The sequence below is a fragment of the Rhyacophila brunnea genome, unplaced genomic scaffold (genome assembly GCF_057557595.1).
Source record: "Rhyacophila brunnea isolate RB1 unplaced genomic scaffold, BYU_Rbru_1.0 scaffold_17, whole genome shotgun sequence".
NCBI lineage: Eukaryota > Metazoa > Arthropoda > Insecta > Trichoptera > Rhyacophilidae > Rhyacophila > Rhyacophila brunnea.
The window spans coordinates 13,651,218-13,671,908 of record NW_028232827.1 but is presented as its reverse complement, the minus strand read 5'-3'; the positions used below and the strand labels follow the sequence as shown (position 1 = coordinate 13,671,908).

The 20,691-nt window shown below is 32.9% G+C and overlaps 1 protein-coding gene and 1 non-coding gene across 3 annotated transcripts in view; one reads left to right on the top strand and one right to left on the bottom strand.

The window, feature by feature from the left end:
* Positions 1–8,078: 8,078 nt before the first annotated feature.
* Positions 8,079–8,197, top strand: LOC147073713 (5S ribosomal RNA). The gene has a single exon (XR_015070414.1). It is a non-coding gene; the product is annotated as a 5S ribosomal RNA (ribosomal RNA).
* Positions 8,198–10,294: 2,097 nt separating this feature from the next.
* LOC147073712 (putative inorganic phosphate cotransporter) overlaps positions 10,295–20,691 on the bottom strand; it is a 48,867-nt gene continuing 38,470 nt past the window's right edge. For both annotated transcript variants that reach the window (XM_085944325.1, XM_085944324.1), the window contains exons 6-11: positions 19,269–19,418; positions 18,843–18,975; positions 18,410–18,534; positions 17,843–17,962; positions 12,791–12,926; positions 10,295–11,970 (exon numbers count right to left, since the gene is read on the bottom strand). In XM_085944325.1, coding sequence (XP_085800451.1) covers positions 11,915–11,970; positions 12,791–12,926; positions 17,843–17,962; positions 18,410–18,534; positions 18,843–18,975; positions 19,269–19,418 — 720 coding nt within the window. In that variant the 3' untranslated portion in view covers positions 10,295–11,914. The remainder of the gene's footprint in view (positions 11,971–12,790; positions 12,927–17,842; positions 17,963–18,409; positions 18,535–18,842; positions 18,976–19,268; positions 19,419–20,691) is intronic.

Genomic DNA, 20,691 nt, shown 5'->3' with positions numbered 1-20,691 from the left:
TGATATATTCTAAAAGTTTCAAATGTCTAGCTAGTCGGAAAGTTAGTTAAAAATCGATTGCAAGATTTGTACCGGACAAAGAACCACCGGACAAATAAGAATACGAGCTAAGAAAAACGTTGTAAAATAGTTAAATCCTTAGTAATTAGTATGTTTGAAACATTTGAAAATGTTTTTTTTATACTATGTAGGTAACTGTTTATTACACAGAATACATAGTAAGTAAGTAAATTTCTATATTTAAAAAATGATCATTAATTTGTTATGAAAAGGCTTCTTTTTCGTATCTTCCTAGTCAAAAAATGAAAGAATTTGTTTAAATAGTCTCAATTATATATTTTTTTAAAAGTGCAAAAAACGTTATTTGTGATACATTTCATAGTTGTGATATTACATTATATGTGAACGCGAAAATAAATGACTATTTATTATTATTATAATTATTTGGAAGATATTGCTAACCTCCGTTAAAAAAATATTTATAATGTGAGTTTTTGCAGGATTTTAGGTGGGTTCTTAAATTTTGTTAAAATATTATTTCAATAGGTGGGGGGGGGCTAATTGAGTTAAATCCACTCTTGGGTCGGCAGATCATACGGCAACACGTTATGGAAGACATGAGATTACAGCGTTGGCAACGCGTATCATCAGTGGCACTCTAGCCTCTACTCCGCATCAATGGCTGCCTGTGTTGTCAAGGATACTTCCACCAAAGATAAGGCGAAACATGAGCAACTTGAGGTAGTATAAGAAAGTTTTAAACAGCCTTATACTCCTCCTCCACACCGGCATAACGTCTTCACCAACGAAAGAATGTAAGAGAAAAGCAGATTTAGATTAACAGCGAGCAGGAGGATGCCTGGCGGTGTGACTGGCTAGGTCGGCTAGGATCAGTCGTGAGGAATTCCCATCTAATTGTGGACAAGCTCCATGGCTTTAGACTTCACAAAATACAGGGTGTTAGCCGGAAAGGTTTACTAATTGGTTTGGTCACCATTATGGTAAAAATGAATTTTGACAGTTTATATTTGCAAATCGTGAAGTATAGACGTGGCCAATTTATTATGGAAAAATATTCGATAAACCAATATGTTTTAATCGTAAAAACATTTTATCAAAATCAATCATCAATTATTATTGTGACTACTAGTAAAATTTGGGTAGAAATAATGCGCCATCAAAACCCAATATTTATCGTTTAGTGAATGATTATTTAAGAAAGAGTCTCTGTGGCAGATAATTAAAGGCCTGTGCCAAAACGTACGACAAGATCAGCTGCATTGCTGCTGTCCTAGAAAGTGTTCAAAACAATACATCAACCTCAATTCGACACCGTGCTCAAGAAATTGGATTTAGGACAACAAATTTGTGAGAAATTATGCATAAAGATTTGCATTTGTATCCATTTAATATTCATTTGACACAAGAGCTTCTTCATCAAGATCATTTGCGATTCCGTACATCACATAGAGCAAATCTTACAATGGCATTACTGAGAGATCTGTTTCAACAACAAAAAAATATCTCAAGAAATGGTGATATCGATTGGCATCCACGGTCGCCGGATTTAACAGCCCCGGACTTCTTCTTGTGGGGATATTTAGAGAACAAGGTTTATGCCAACAAAACAGAAATACTTCAGCAACTTAAACAAAACATTTGTGACTAAATTAATGAAATACCGATTGAAATGTGTGAAAATGTGATGAAAAATGTTGTAAAAAGAGCTCGCATTTGTGAGATTAACAGAAGCAGACATTTTAGCTGGCATTTTCTTCCATACGTAATTCCTAACATTTAATAAAAAAAAAAAATTTCTCCTTTTTTTCGACCATGTCCGATCCTAATAGGATCATATGGGCCTCCACAGAGTAGAGGTTTGTATTAACAGATTATTTGTTTTTTTACGAGAAATGGATGTCAGTGACTTGCTCAACCTATCAGGTCCATCCTGACTCACACACAAATTGAAAAACAATATGTGTACTTGCCAGCCCCAGGATTCAAACTCACGGCGTGATAGTCCAACGCTTAAGCCGCGCGGCCACCATGGGTGTCATTTATCAGCATTAAACCATTTTGTTTTAATTTTCCATAAAGTTATACAACATTAAAATAGTAAACCTTCCCGGCGAACACCTGTATAGCGTATATCTATACTATTTATCACTTTAGTGTTCGATAAGTATAGAATAGACCCACAGGTGTGCTAATATAATGCAGAAGTGGTGCTTGAAGGAGCCACCACTTTGAGAGCGTGGTGAGATTTAGACCACGGAGCACATCGTGTAACCATGCAACATGTATGCCTTCCCTGAAGGCACACACCAAGCCAAGCCAAAAAGAATTATGTGGATTGCTGCCTTACCGGTTCCACTGTGATTGTGACTTGTTTATTTATTTATTTAAAAAAGACACTTTGAGGATATAACAAATTATTAATTCAGGACGTTCACAACATGACGTTTAGAATAAAAATTACAAGTAATCAGTTAGAGAAAAAACAAGGTAGAGATTAGTTAGAATTAGATTAGTGATTTTTTTTTCTAATGTCTTTTTTGTTGGTGGGTATATAATATTTTGCTTTTTTTTTACTATCGTCATATTATGATTATATTATGTATAGCGTTAGAGTAGGTTCCGTCGTGGCGGATTTTTCACCAGGGGTGCAAACTGGATCTGAACGTTTGTGGGTATGAGTATTTTTTTTTTTTATATTTTCATTACATCTTTGTATTCAATACATCGAAGAAGAAAAGTGATAAAATTTAGTTGTTGTTAGTAATGAATATTACTACAATTTAAGGCGAACATAATAAGTTTGGTAAGTGCGACCTTTTTTGAATTTTTGCAAGGGCGACACTTTACCTACGTACGTCACTGTAGATTAGGTATATAAAAAAAACTAATAATATGATTCAGTAATATACTAAACAACTTCTTACGAGTTCAAGATGAATGAGGATAATAATTAAAACTATCATTGAGCGATGAAGGAAAAGTTATTCGTTGAATGAGGGTCATGCGAAGAAAATAAAGAATGGGAAGAGATTAATGTACAACTAAATAATATACTTATTATATTATTCGCCGAAAGCGCCAATTCGTACAAATGTCTTTTTTATGCATCGCTGTAATATGTGACAGGCTGTGGAACAAGGACATTGACGGTGCTACTCTTAAGGTGACGCATCAGTGAAACGCCAAATAATTTTCAACTGTACGCGCGACGAAATTTTGTACTCGCTTCGCATTCATTGAGAGAACGTCGAGTCAGACATACGTCACTTTGCTGCGTGATGGCGACGGGCCAATTAATTCTAAAATCGTGTAAAGATGACTAAAAACGTTACCCATTTACTTTAAAAAGAAAACATGTCAATGAATATATTATTATTGTTACTAATATAATAATAAACAGAACATAAAATGGACGTATGTTGGATTTATATGAGAAATAATATTTCGTTTGACAGGCGTCTTTTGCACCCGCGACCCGCAATCCGCACATCGCCTAGCAACGATCTTTTTAGACCGTGCCTCAACTAATGCATGGCCTTAAGCAGTATCCGGAGTATATTATATCCCACTCACGTGAATAGCAATCGTGATCTGATCCATCACCAAGAACAAACTGATGTCTGCTCACAAACTCAGGTAGCTGTAACACGGTTGAATCAGTTTTGTCACTTTTGAAAATATAGGTACTTATAGCACAAAATCTAAAAATAACGGCCCACATGCTCGTCGTAGGTCAAAATTGAGTTTTTATTGTATTTTCAAACCATGATCCTGGACACTCCTTAAACGTTGTAGATAATCTAATTGAATAATTTTGAAGCCTTATTATCCTTTATAGTTATTTTAAACATTTGATGACTGCATAAAGTATTTTTGTTACATAAAATAATATTCTTTTAAGCCTCTCGCTCTAATGTTTTAGAATATAGTCATATTTCGGTACATAACTGTGCAGTGGTGTTAAGATTTTTTACTTTTATTAATATTTAAACGCATTTATAAAACCATTAGTATAATTTATGACGAAATAATTTTTGTAAAATATTCACGATAAAAAATTATATTGATAATCTCTGTGATCCCAAATTTGACAAGAATTAGGCATTTTATTATTCAAAAAATCGGCAAGATTAACACGTTTGAAGATGATTCTAAAGATACTTATTATAAGCTATGGCTTTGACCATTCAAGTGTGATAAACATCTTATGAATAATGATTGTTTTATAATAATTATTGACCTAAGAATAAGGTAAAGTTTTTTTGAAATACGCCATTTCTTTTGTCATTCCCCAGTGGTTAAGCTACAACATACGGCCGTAGCCATAAATTGACAAACTATAATTGAAGTAGGGAGTAAAATGATATTGACGCGCGTGTTTGAACATTTTTTAGTTTGTCAATTTATGGCTACGGCCGTATGTTGTAGCTTAACTACTGGGGAATGACAAAAGAAATGGCGTATTTCAAAAAAACACTACCTTATTCTTAGGTCAATAATTATTATAAAGCAATCATTATTCGTAGGGTGTTTATCACACTTGAATGGTCAAAGACATAGCTTATAATGAGTATCGTTAGAATTATCTTCAAATGTGTTAATCTTGCCGATTTTAGAATAATAAAATGCCTAATTCTTGTCAAATTTGGGATCACAGAGATTATCAATATAATTTATTATCGTGAATATTTTACAAAAATTATCTCGTCATAAATTATACTAATGGTTTTATAAATGCGTTTAAAAATTAATAAATGTAAAAAATCTTAACACCACTGCACAGTTATGTACCGAAATATGACTATATTCTAAAACATTAGAGCGAGAGGTTTAAAAGAATACTATTTTATGTAACAAAAATACTTTATGCAGTCATCAAATGTTTAAAATAAATATGAGGGATAATAAGGCTTCAAAATTATATAATATATAGATTATCTACAACGTTTAAGGAGTGTCCAGGATCATGGTTTGAAAATACAATAAAAACTCAATTTTGACCTACGACGAGCATGTCCCCCCTTAATACAAAACAATTTCCCCTCTTTCAAGTAAAATACATAATAAATATTTTTTTTATAAGCATGTTATTCGCTTTTCAAAAAAATTAATTCATTTTTTTTTACTTAACACTACTGTTTGAATTTATGTACTATTGGTATTTGTTCACTTTATAGTACCTATCACTAGTGAGAGTAAAAAAATTGAAAATCGTTGTGTTTCGAGGGTTAATAATAATATTATATAATAAAATAATTCAGATGTTTTCTTAAAGCTCATGATGCCCTGTATTTCCTACTACTTATGTTTGCTTTGCATTTACTAATTAAATGTTGTCTAATATTAAAATTATAGTATTTTAGACTAGTACTATACTTTTTAATTTCATATATAGTACGCAGACCAAAATTATAATAAAATTACTCCAATTTTATTATAGTACGGTTCGCTACTAACACTGGTGTAGGTACCTCGAAGAATCAACGGAAATCGGTTTTCAAAACTTTGTCAGATGCAGATTGTATACCTTACAGCTGTATACGGGACCACATCACGTATAGATTCACCAGTATAAGTTGTCTGCTGAGTGAGGGCACCACATGTTAACATTTGACACATCACTCAAAATTTTGATTCTGTGATGAGATTAGTTCTAATTTCGAACACATGACGATTTATTATGGTACATCTATATTCTATACGTAGGCAGGGGCGGCTCTACCTTAAGGGTTCATAGAGACCATCCCCACATCGTTATCATGTGGAGAATGCGTAAAAAACGTCAGATATTTTTATCATTGTCATATATTGTCAATATACCTACTTAATTAAATGATTTTTTAAATTTATTTCATCTATCTAAACCCGTCGCAATTTTAGAGAGATATTTATTATTTATTATTATACAAAGAAATAAAGCAATAATTGTAAATTATGTAATAACATAATAATGATTACGCGGTATTGAAATAACTGTGCTGATCGGGGTCACTCAGTCCCATCCCGTTGCTGCGGTACGATGGCTTTCTACAAAGTATGTGAATGCGTTAGCGTTGTTATACGCGTACTAGGGACTGAATAGAATGACCCCATAGGTGAGTAAAAACGCTTGTTGAATGTTGTTGTTCAAAACTGATGATGGTAAATCTATTTCCTCGTTAATAAAATCATATTATTATAAATAGCTTCGTACATAACGTATCTATACCTAATAATATGAGAATGTAGGTAGGTACATACTTGTACCTATATTTGATAAGTAATTATTGACTAAACCCCACCACCTAGAAAGTCGTCGAGCCGCCACTGTACGTAGGTAATACTAAAGCTAAAAGTACATGATAAAATTATATTAAAACATTTACATACAATATACATTGTGGTATTACGAAATCAATAAATTTTATTGAAACGTGATAAATCTATTCCAATGTATTAATGACGTCTTTTACCCAAATTTGATATCAAGACCAGCCTGATTTATCGACCCAAAAATCTTAAAATTGATTGTTATAAGTCTTTTATACGTCTGTCCATATATTTTGATTGATCTTTCGTTAAAACAAAACACTATATTGTTTTTAATTATTGGGTTTTTTTGAAAAATTGACCATTTCCATAAATGATAAAAAAAATCCTGAATAATAGGTAAGTTTAACAAAAGGAGCTCGAATAAAACTAACGTTTTGTGCAATGGCATTTGTGCCGATCCAGATTTCCCCCGAATGATTGATTAGCGACGGTAAAACATCGAGAGAATCGACTGCCCTAAATACCTGATCAGCTCATATACGAATGGGAATGGTTTGAGCAACATTTTAACTTGAAGCGAACTGTCTGGAACTCACGACTGTACTCGGATATAACCAAATGCCGTTTATACGACGCTTGCATTCTGACGGTGCTGATTTACGGTAGCCAGTCATGGCACTTTACTTAGGCTCAGATCAATAGCATACTACGCCTCGAGAACAGATGCCTTCCGTGTAAATAAGCAATTTGTCATTAGGCATTGGTATTTACTCTTATCTCTAGAATAGAACGAACAAAACTATTAAAAATAAATATTTCAATTACCTATTATTACAATAATTTGTTAAACGTTTAACAAGTTCGTCAGTTATTGAACTGGTTTTAACGTAGTATTTGCTGTGTAGAAAAAATATCAATATTTATAATAAGTGATGTTTTGACTTTGACGTAAAATCGATGATTGCGTTTTTTTCGTCATTCGATAACAATTAAAAAATATAATATTTTGATAGGTAGGTACCTATCATTCATTGATTTTGAATGCAATTATTAAACACGTGACTTGCTAGTTTTTAATCGTTGGCAAAAATCAAATGACGATGTACGATATCATATTATATTGATAAACGATTTCGTGCAAATACATATATTAAAATATTACATAACTAAATAATTATATTCCGCGATATCAGTTAGGTACCTATACACACTTTTTTTTAGTCTGGTTTGCTTACAATTTATTGAAAAACACACGAGACACTACATATTTATGTAAGAATCATGGTAATAAAATTGGTTTCATGAGTAAATATCTGTGTAAAAATACATTACAATGAAATAAACAGGAATAGTAATTAATTTATAATAATCTAATGAAATAATAATGTATTTCCTTCTATATTATATTATAGTATTGTAAGTTTTTAACGACGTCTGTGTATAATAAATAAAACATATTAATATAATTATTATTATAATACTTTTATTATCGATAAAGTAATAAAGGAAAGTATTCTCAATGATTTGCTCTGAGCTTTTTGCAAAAATTGTCAGATGGCAGAAAAGAGTGTTTGATTTATTATTTATAGTAATTAATTATTTTTCTTGCTCGTTTTCAAAGCTAGGTATAAAATATAAAGTTATAGACTGGCTATTATAATAAAATATCTGATTTTTATTAAGTAAAAAGTTAAAAAAAAAAAATGAAAGACTAAGCTAGCAAGCGAGGACTTGATTGTTGATTACTCCCAACAAGCTACCGATAAAATACATAAAGAAAATATGCATGAAAATTCACAGCATTCGCCAACGACCATACCATGTTGAAAGCACCGGTTCTCGTCCGATCACCGAAGTTAAGCAACATTGGGCGCGGATAGTACTTGGATGGGTGACCGCTTGGGAACACCGCGTGCCGTTGGCTTTTCTTTTGCATTTTCCGTTGGGTGTCTATAATATATATTCATATCTATATATTTTTTTTTAAATTGGAGTAATCATCAAATAAAATATGTATGGCAATTCATAGCGTTCGGCGACGACCATACTTTATTAAATTGTTGTATTAGTTGATACAAAGGAAAAACTTTTTGATGGTACCTACTACAAACGTCTCTCGATTTGAGAGCAATAATTTGGATTGTGGCTTAATTCGTACATAGAAAACTTGCATTATTTATCACGCAAGAATGTTTTCAGTTTTACTTATCATTGTTTACAAACTATCATTATGTCTGATTTTTGTGTTTGTTTATATAAATACTAAAAAAATGATGGTTCAGTTTTTAAGAGTACTTTTTGATCTTTGTACACTATAGTGAAACAATTTAACGTTGAACATGCGCAGATTTCGTCGAGAGTGCAGGAATTAGGCAGGGCTAATGTCGTTTTTGCCACGGTTGCAATCATGGACTGTACCAGCGCCATCTTTAGATTAAAAAGCCTAAGCATATATTTTTGCACATGCAACGAGTGGTTCATTGCTCAGCTGTCAACATCAGATCCCAGATTGCTTGACATATTCATTCGTCCTTTCTCGTGTCAAATTGAATTATAAAAAATTCTCAAATCAAATAATATATTAATAAATTATAAATAATATACATTCCTGTTATTTATCAGCTGTCAAAGTCAGACTAGTCTGGTACCTACTGGTAATATCGATTTGTATTATTTATCATGTAACTTATCTATTCAAATCAAACCATTCCCTGTGTGCCTGTGTGAACACGACAGACGCGCTCCTGTAGAAAAATGACAGGCAATGACAGGTCATCCTTAGACAACATTGGGAGGGGCGGAAAAAGTAGGACCGAGGCCTTATGTTAGAACTTGCGAGTCCCAGTCGCCCGGTCGACATGACGTCATATGGCATCATTGTGACGTACTACCGGAGTGATAATAGCATTTGAGAAATTAACGCTGCTCAAACACTGGCGTTATCCATTGTCCCCATACACAAATAGGTGTTTCAGCATGTTTGAGCCGTATGCGTTGGGCGGCTTACCTCGACTGTGTATTGGTTTACGTCACAATTACGTCATGTCGTCGGGTGACTTAATGTCACAAGTTAGAACATAAGGCCCCAGTCGTTGCGAATGTATCGGCTTTCTACTTGAGTCGGCAATGACTGTACTTAAGTTTTCTCCTGCTCAGTGCCCCTGTGATTATATCAAAATCTGTTAAAACTATCTAACCTCGTACTAATTCGGTATATTTATACTGGTGGGGAGCTATAACTCAATGAGCAGCTCTGGCAAAATATCTCAGAATACAATATAATAACGAAGTTGTTTCAATAATGAATATTCAATGCTAAATAGGTATCTTGCGACCATTTTAATCGTTAGCATTAGCAATCTTCAATTACATTCTCATCAGCGCTCGAAATGGAAAATTTTACGAACCGGAGCGCTGGATAATTTTACGAAAATATTAACACTCTTACGTATCTAATTCTATACATATATGTATTAAAAAAAACGATTGTGTTAGATTTTTTTATAATATTATGAAATATCTCTCTCAGACGGTCAAACTAATATTTACATGAGACGGAGCGATAATTTTGGGGATTGTATGAACCGGAACGGCGCTCCGGTGCATTCCCGTCCATTTCGAGCCCTGATTCTCATATAGTTAGGCTCAATCTGATAAGAAAGAGTTTTCACTCCGATATCCTTAGTTGTAGGTAACGATTTTTAATATAATCGCGTAGTTTATTCATGTTGTTATAAAATATAATGTTGTACAATTTTAATAATATGTATGAAAGAAATAATTTTAATGAATGTGTTATTCCCATTTTGAATACAACATCAAGGAAGCCTTGGATAATAATTCATGTTTATTGCACGGGGTACCCGCTGTTCCAGTTTTTGCGGTATTGCGATACTATAATAGTAATGCATCGTGGACCTATAATAATTGTAGGTATATAATAATATGTACGAAATAAAAATAATAGTTATGTATAATTTCTTTTATTAAAAATATTTCGATATTAGCATTTATGTCCGAATACAATTCAATATTTCGTATTAGGAATGAAATATTTATTGCACATGGGTGATATTAGTAAAATAAATTATTATCAAAACATAAAAAAAATAATATATAAAATTACATAAACATATAAGTATATTATAGATAAGTTATATAATATATTTGTGTTATGATAATCCAAAATTAATTTTATCAATACGAATATTATGGTATTTTTTTTTTAAATCAGGTGTTTAGTCAATTAAGGGTAGTAAAATACAAAAGTATTTATACACAAGTGAAAATATAATATTTATTTACTAGAACAAGGTTGGTAAAAAATGATTTCTTTAATATATAAGTTTCACGTTAAAGATCAAATATTTTTTGATGGAATGTTTACATTTTTAAATTAATATGATCGTCGTTACACCTTTAAAACTGTCCATAATAATAATTATTGTTGTATGCAACAATATACAGACAGATTCGAGAATTGATATTATTTTTAGTACAGATTTTGAGTATAATATTGTGGAGTCACTGTTTTAAGATGGGATCAATAAAAATTGCCCTATTTTTTGTCTCCTGTATTTTTGCCATATTTTAGCCGGCTTTGAAGGCGTAACGAAGCTATGTTATAATAATGATAGAATATTTTAGTAATACAATTCATTTATATTATGTGATTTATTAGATATAATATAGCTACGCTATTATATTAAAATATTACTTAATTATTTGCATCACATTGTATATCACCCCGGATATGTTAAAAAACCAACCGGGTCTCACAAAATCATCAGTCGGGGACTTAAAACAGTTTCAAAATTATTTCTATTATAACTTACAAATAAACATATTTTCTACCCATATCATTCATTCCATTGCTAATATTTGAGATCATTAAAAATAATTATTCCAATTCTGAAAAAAAATATAAATACATTATTATTCCACGTCCCACGAAACCAGAGAAGTGGAGAAAATATTATTTTTATATAAAAATATTTCTGTATGTAATTGCAGCCAAGATATACATGGACTTATTAAAATTAATATTTTATGTTTTATTGGACTTTTAATTTATTTGTAACAAGTTAATTACATATTACGCTAGAATACTGAGTATTTTGACATATTACATAAAATATATTCTTTTTATATACATATATATATACTATAATACATAAAGGATGTGAATTAATTTAAATATGTAATAAAATAATTTTAATCAGTTTAATCATAATGATTAAATTTATACTCAAATAGTAAAATTATCATCATTCATACAGTAGATACAATATATTTCGTGAGATTCTATTACAATTCGATTCATTTGATTACTACACGAACATTGATCCACTTACAACATTCAACAATATAAAAATAGCAAAATTATATAAATAATAGTGGCACAGCCCTCGAGTTATATTCATTTTTACAAAAACATATTTTTTAAACACCGGCTACAACTTAAAAGTAATTATTGTTAAGCTTACTTATGCGTAAAATTTAATTTTACTAATACTGGAACACTTGTGTGTATCTCTGGATGATAGAGATATCTGTTTTTAATCACGTATATATAATATTATAGCATAATATTATATGTAATTGAAAAACATAATATTTTTCCCTTGTTTCAAGAAGCAAGTCATCGTTCTTCGTTTGCCACCTGAATTTCAGGCTCTTCTAATGAAACGGAGTCTTCTGTAGAAAGAGAAAACAATATTATTAGAAAAAATAAAAAAAATTATATGATTATTTACATAGTAGAAAATTATAAATTGCAATGTTTAAAATACAATATATTGAACTTAGGAGACTAGGTACTAGTAGGGTGAATTTTTTCATCTCAACTCTCAAACATACGCTTTATTTATATCTATATAAGAAAGTTTTTGGGAATATTTTTGGTCCTAAAGGTTTTTTTTTTTTAAATTATTTCTAGTTATTGAATTACCTGCACCACGTTTTATTTTGTTTTATTATTTATATGTTTAAAAAATATACTTAAGTTTACAATAATTCGAGCTTTAATTGATATTCTTTTTACTACAGTAAAACGGGGTGAATAATATGAACGTTGTTCAGATTTTATATTCAATTTAAATCTTATGTTGGATGACTGAGAAGCTAAACTCGCTTGCCAAAAGTTATGTTTGCAATTCAGCAGTATGGTTTGGTAAATGGGAACGTTCATTAATCACTAGCTATCGAAACGGGGTGAATATGAACACCATATTATACAATATATAAAGGAAAACTGCAAATATGACTAAAAACATGATTAAATAAAGAAAAAATATTTTTATATAATATTATACATATTGGAATGCAAACAGTAGAATTCTGGCAATTATAACACTATGAACCTATTTTGTACCCTTCCTATTCACCCCGTTTTATGGTATTTTATTTAAGTTTACTAGAATTTTAGAACTTTATTATAATAATTGATCAATTTCAAAAAAAAGAACAAACTGACAGATTTTCTTAACGGTGGAACATATATTATAAGATTACTTACGACTTTTCCTTCTTAAATATTCTGGTTCATTCCAGGGCAGGGTCTCAGCTGAGCCGAATGTTATAAAGAATAAGTTTGTGAAGAAAAGAATTCCAGCTGCGATGAAGAAAACTGTTCTCCACTGGGTGGGATCGCTCTAAAGATAAGAAAAAATTCAATTAAGTATATAATAGGTAATTGAAAATATTTATACGATCGGAAGATAAAGAATAATATACTTATTATGAAAAGTATTAGTCGCTGTTCTCGGGGGAGTCTGTAACCCCTAGAGAGCGCGTCTCCAGGTGGCGGATAGGAGAATGCCCTAATCAAGGGTAGGAGAAAAATAAAATATCTCCCGCGGACCAACAGACCTGGCCCTCCAGGTTGGGGGTTGGGCAGAGGGTTAACCACTCTCTCCCGTGAAATCACCAAAGGTTACTAATACTACACAATGCCTCGGACATATGGCAACCGCTTCTAGACGACCCGGACCGAAAAATGGACTACGAATAGGATTTTGGAACGTACTCAGCCTATACCGAGCTGGCGCAGCTCAAAACCTAGTGGAAGAACTGTCAAAATATAAGGTCCAAATTACCGCCATCCAGGAAACCCGTTGGCCGGATAGCGGAGAACTTATAGTCGGACAGCATGTTATCTACTATAGCGGAAACACAGAGGGGAAACATGTTTTCGGAACAGGTTTTGTGGTCGCTAGAGAAGTAGCAGATGCTATACTTTCTTTTGAACCCGTAAACGAGCGCATATGTGTGCTCAGAATCAAAGGAAGATGGTTTAATATATCACTTGTGAATGTACATGCCCCGACAGAGACTTCAGAAGAGGCCGAAAAGGATAATTTCTATGATCTCCTTGAAGCGACTTTTGACAGGCTACCGGGACATGATATCAAATGTGTGCTAGGAGACTTCAATGCGAAAATAGGGAAGGAAGCTGTATTCAGACCCTTTATTGGAAAAGAGAGCCTACATGATCATTCTAACGAAAATGGTAAAAAAGTGGCTCTCTTCTGCAGCGCCAAAAACTTAATCGCCCGAAGTACCACTTTCCCTCGTAAAAATATACATAAAGTGACTTGGAATTCAAGGGACAGGAAGACCTTTAACCAGATTGACCATTTTCTAATTGATAGACGACACCATAAAGCTATTGAAAACATTCGAAGCTACAGAGGCGCTGACTGTGATACGGACCACAACTTATCGATAGCAACCTTTAGGGAAAAACTTAAAAAGACAGCCCACGCAAATGCGAAGACGAGAGTGAAGTACCATATAGAAAAGCTGACAACTCCAAAAGGAAGAGATAGCTACAGAAAAGAGTTAAAAAACCAAATCGGAAAACTCACCGAAGGAGAAGCCTGGAGTATCGATGAGAGGTGGAAGAGACTAAAAGAAGGAATGGTAAAAGCTGCGGAAGTCTCGATAGGACTGGCACCCAAGAAAGTAAAGTGCCCTTGGTACGACGACACTTGCCGACAAATGGTGGAGGAGAGAAGAGCAGAAAGAGCGCTCTATCTGCAAAATACGCAGAGCGAAGAAGCACAGAAACGATATAGCGAGACGTGCAAAAATGTCCGAAAGCATCTGAGAAAGTGCAAACGAAGCTTCATCAAAAGTAATTTTGAGCAGATGGAAGAAGAAGCAAAACGAAATAAAACTCGATCATTCTTCTCGAAAGTGAGCTTTGAAAAAAGAGGCTTTCAACCTAGCACGCTACAAATCAAAGATCAACAGGGTCAGATAGTGGCAAACAAAGAGCAAGTGCTAAACATATGGAAGTCCCATTTTGAAAACTTACTTCAACCTTACATGAACCTTTGGAATCGCCAGAAATCGCGACAGCAGAACCTCTTATACCGCCACCAAATAAGGCAGAGTTGATGGGAGCACTGAGTTATTTAAAGAATAACAAATCGGCAGGAAACGATAATATTCCATCGGAGCTTCTCAAGCATGGAGGAGAAACCTTTCTTAGTGCCATGCTTGAGCTACTGCAACAAATATGGGAGGAAGAAAAGATCCCTGAAGCATGGAAAGAATCACTGGTCTGTCCTATCTTCAAGAAAGGGGACAAACTCAACTGTGCAAACTACCGTGGCATCTCTCTTCTTCCTACTGCATACAAAGTTCTGTCGAACATTATTCTCGAAAGAATTCTACCATATGCCGAAAACATTCTTGGTGACTACCAATGCGGCTTTAGACGAAACCGCAGTACTACCGATCAAATCTTTACACTGCGCCAAATCTTTGAAAAGAAATGGGAATACGCCCAAGATGTACACTGTCTCTTTGTAGATTTTAAAACCGCATATGACTCTATTGATAGAGAAGCTCTCTGGAATATATTGAAAGAATTTGAAATACCGTCAAAACTTATAAATATAATAAAAGTATGCATGGACGGATCCAGAAGTAGAATTCATATGCAAGGTAGTATATCAGAATCTTTTAAGGTGACAGCAGGACTAAAACAAGGCGACTCCTTATCACCAATGCTGTTCAACTTAGCTTTAGAGAAAGCCGTTAGAGAAGCTCTAAAAGCAGAAGGTGGAGTAACCCTGAATGGGTCCCATAAAATATTGGGCTACGCAGATGATTTGGTGGTGCTCGGAGAATCTGAAGAAGAAGTCAGAGATATTTTCACTCCTCTGGAGGACACAGCGAAAAGGTTGAATCTACGAGTAAATGTGGGAAAGACCAAGTATTTGAAAATGACAAGAGGCATTGAACCCTCTGGAAACATTGGAATAAGAAACTCCTCGTTCGAGAGAACCTCTCTCTTCAAGTACTTGGGCTCCAACATTACCTCTAAAAATGAAATGTCCCTAGAGCTCTCTGACCGACTGAGAAGTGGAAATGCAGCGTACTTCGCGCTGAGTCGTCTGTTCAGGTCCAAAATGCTGTCCATCAAAACGAAATTCCGGGTGTATAACGTGGTCATCAAGCCAATCGTCATGTATGGATGTGAAACGTGGGGTTTAACAGAAAAACAAGAAAAGGCGCTCCAAGTGTTTGAAAACAGAATCCTCCGGAGAATACTTGGACCCGTCAATGAGAACCACCGGTGGCGCATCCGCACAAACGCTGAGCTCTTCGACCGATACCAACCTAGAATCACTAATATTCTGAGGTCAAGAAGGCTCAGATGGGCGGGCCACGTTGTACGATCTGAACGATCTAGAACTCTCTATAGGATTTACAAAGGCACACCAGCTGGCACTCGACCTCTTGGCCGCCCTCGACGGAGATGGGCGGACAACATTCAAAGGGATGCGGAAAGGCTGGGGATAGTCAACTGGGAAGAGAGAGCGCTGGACAGAGATGCCTGGAAAAACGTTGTGCAGTCGGCCATGGACCTGAACGGCCCCTAGCGCCAGTTTAATAATAATTAGTCGCTGCATTTCCGAGGATTAAAAATCAAATAATATTGAATTGGTTTTTGTTTTTTTTATGTTGTAGTTTATTTTATAAGTATCTTAAGGGGGGACATGCTCGTCGAAGGTCAAAATTGAGTTTTTATTGTATATTCAAACCATGATCCTGGACACTCCTTAAACGTTGTAGATGATCTATTTATATAATTTTGAAGCCTTATTATCCTTTATAATTATTTTAAACATTTGATGACTGCATGAAGTATTTTTGTTACATAAAATAGTATTCTTTTAAACCTCTCGCTCTAATGTTTTAGAATATAGTCATATTTCGGTACAGAACTGTGCAGTGGTGTTAAGATTTTTTACATTTATTAATTTTTAAACGCATTTATAAAACCATTAGCATAATTTATTACGAGATAATTTTTGTAAAATATTCACGATAAAAAATTATATTGATAATCTCTGTGATCCCAAATTTGACAAGAATTAGGCATTTTATTATTTAAAAAATCGGCAAGATTAACACATTTCAAGATGATTCTAAAGATATTTATTATAAGCTATGTCTTTGACCATTCAAGTGTGATAAAAATCTTATGAATAATGATTGCTTTATAATAATTATTGACCTAAGAATAAGGTGGTGTTTTTTTGAAATACGCCATTTCTTTTGTCATTCCCCAGTGGTTAGGCTACATCATACGGCCGTAGCAATAAATTGACAAACTATAATTGAAGTAGGGAGTAAAATGATATTGACGCGCGTGTTTGAACATGTACCGTTTAAAAAAAAATAAAAAAAAATTCGGTTAAGTACATGTTCAAACACGCGCGTTAACATAATTATACTCCCTACTTTAATTATAGTTTGTCATTTTATGGCTACGGCCGTATGTTGTAGCTTAACTACTAGGGAATGACAAAAGAAATGGCGTATTTCAAAAAAACACTACCTTATTCTTAGGTCAATAATTATTATAAAGCAATCATTATTCATAGGATTTTTATCGCACTTGAATGGTCAAAGACATAGCTTATAATAAGTATCTTTAGATTTATCTTCAAATGTGTTAATCTTGCCGATTTTTTGAATAATAAAATGCCTAATTCTTGTCAAATTTGGGATCACAGAGATTATCAAAATATTTTTTTATCGTGAATATTTTACAAAAATTATCTCGTAATAAATTATACTAATGGTTTTATAAATGCGTTTAAAAATTAATAAATGTAAAAAATCTTAACACCACTGCACAGTTATGTACCGAAATATGACTATATTCTAAAACATTAGAGCGAGAGGTTTAAAAGAATACTATTTTATGTATCAAAAATACTTTATGCAGTCATCAAATGTTTAAAATAACTATAAAGGATAATAAGGCTTTAAAATTATATAAATAGATCATCTACAACATTTAAGGAGTGTCCAGGATCATGGTTTGAATATACAATAAAAACTCAATTTTGACCTTCGACGAGCATGTCCCCCCTTAACTAATCTAAGTTGTCAAGTGTTGTAAGGGGTAGATTGACTACCGGAATGTTATATTAAAAAAATCACGTATGTATTTAGACTAGCCTTAGAATGCATGGCACATAAAATCATTATGTATATCATGGAGTAATTATATATATTTGCACTAGAACAATCTAGGACTTACGTCGTCAGAGAGAACCAGTCCAGCTGTGATTGGTGTCATGATGCTGAACAGGTTGGCCCAGAAGCAGCTAATGCTCATCAATGTACCGGCAAAGTTTGGAGCCAGGTCGATCATGGTTATCTGAAAAAATAATTATAAAATAAATCTCACATAAAAAAACTATTTTAACGAAATATTTGGGTTTTTAATAGGCATATTACTGGTTGTTCCGAATATGGAAAAATGCCAAAGATGCCCTGAATCAAACAATTTGAAAATATGAACTAGAATTAGATCGTGAAAAACAATACAATCCTATACCTACATACATATTGTTTGCACGTCTTTCGAAAATAAGGTTTGCAATTTTTTGCATTCCTATATTTTTAAAGCCCAAAATCTCGAGATTTCGAATTTAAGTTGTATAATATGATTTCTGACAAATTAGAACAGAGATTATCTATGTGGCATTAAATTATTTGTTTTTTAAATAAATAGGGTGAAGTACATTTACAGTTAAATATAAAAAAAAACTTTAAGTTTGAATAGAAATTCTTTCAATTATTTTCATGTTGTATAGGTACTTACATTGAATCCAACAAATGTGGCAGCTAGAGAACCGATGGTGATGATAAGGACACATACGGCCAATGGAGCATTACTGGCTGGGACGTAAGATAATCCAATCAAACCGAGAGCTGGTACCCAGGTTCCTAAAAAGATAAAATAATGTTATAATCTTGCAGGTAATTATGTGTAAATAAGTAGGTAAAAGAGTTAATCTCTCCATTATATACCTACACATAGAGATATGCGGAAGTGATCAAAAAATATTGGTACCTACCACTTTGTTTTGGGATACCAGTATTATAGTAAACGTTTCATACTAAAATTAGATAAGGTTAGGTAAGGTAGATATTTACAGCTTTTCCCATAAACTGAAAAGTTCACGATTATATTTAGGCTTCGTTTACACGAAGGTCTGAATATTCACAATAAATAAGATAGTTTCCTTAATTACCGATTGAGTTAGCGATTTTTCTTGAGGTTGTGATGCTGCAAATTTGCCTGTTGATGACGAAGTCGGAGAAGAAACTGAAGAAGAAACTCATCATCCACATGGCGAAGTATGGAATGGCGGATAAGATTCCGTTCTGTAAAAGAAAAAAAAATACAAATCAGAAGCCATACTAAATAATACCTTGTTATACAAAGTGTAATTTCTTGGCACGTTAGTTTAGAAAGAAAATTCATTGATTGTTCTGATTTCAAAATGAAAACTTGAAATAGTAGATTCCTATAATTAATTTGAGAATAATTTCAGGTATATGACACTAGATGGCAAATTATTTAGAAATAAGTTTTATTGTTTGCGGAGAGATGTAGTAGTATTGTATTTTAATAACAAAGACAATAAATTATTGGAGTTAATTATTATTTTTATTACCTGTTGAATATCAGCTCCTAGGACTTTATGGACGTATGATGGAATTTCAGCCAGAAGAGTGATGTAGCCCCAGAAACAACCAATGTGAGCGACAGCTATAGACCAGACTGGGAGACTTGTGAGAATTGATTTCCATGGTACTCGCATCGCCTGTAAAAGATAATACCAAAATTTAATTTTATAAATTATTTTATAACAGCTGATTGAAAATTTTCACTGCATGTGGACTGCAAATAATGCAGATTACACGTCATAAGATTGAGTTGTGCAATGCGTGTAAAAATAATGACCAATAGTCGAGTGATTTTTGTTTTTGCAATTCAAATAATAACATATTTTAAATTCATAGCACGAGTTTCAAGGCATAGACAATGTATAATATACATAATATATTATACATATTCATTTCGATGTCACGGGATTCCGCGATGTGCAATGTGAAATGCGTAGTTTGTACAAAATATTATAATAATTTATCATATGTAGGTAGGTATTAACAATCCGCCCTCTGGCTTCTGACGAATACAGTGTGAAATCACTGTCGAGAAAGGGTGGATAAATATTATGTTGATACTGATTTATTGACATAATAGATATTATTAAAAAAATGTTAAATATTTTGTTTACACAACAAGTGTACAGAGAGGTGTGTTTTATTATCAAGAATGTTGGAATGAACCAATTTCGACGCGAATTAGGTTTACAAGTGACAGAGGTGCTTGAAATGCATCCAGAAGGATGTCATCATAAAAAGGCGATATCAGTACTTGATCATAAAATGAGCATTAAAATATTACATACATAACACAAATTAGGAATTGCATTCAAATTCACAACGGTATAAAATCATCAATGCAATAAAAGAAGAGATAATTCTCTTTTATCGCATTTTTAACAACATTGTAATTATATCGATTAGATGAGAAATTCAAATGAATTTTTAACAAGGTACTTATTTCCGATCAAAAATTTAATTTTTCTAAGGAATTCTTTTAAATTCATAGTATGTAACTTAAATTAGGAACCATTTTCGCTCTAGAGAAAGTGGAGAATTTGGAACATCACATCTTTACACGGAATGGTTTTACCCATTGAGTTCGTACACTGGGCGTTGGTGAAGCCCCATAATACTATTTATTTAATTTAATTATGACTTCAATTGAGAAAGTGGAGAATTTGGAACATCACATCTTTACACGGAATGGTTTTACCCATCGGGTTATTATCTTACACTGAACGTTGGTGAAGCGCCATAATACTATTTGTTTTTTTATTTAATTACAACTTCAATAATTCAACACCGTTAAAGAAAAATAAAATTAATAAATCTTTAAATAATAATATTATAATCTATGTGACATATAACATAATATAATAATATATTGAACCCAAAGGCTTGGAAAAAGCTCTCGTGACTGGTTTA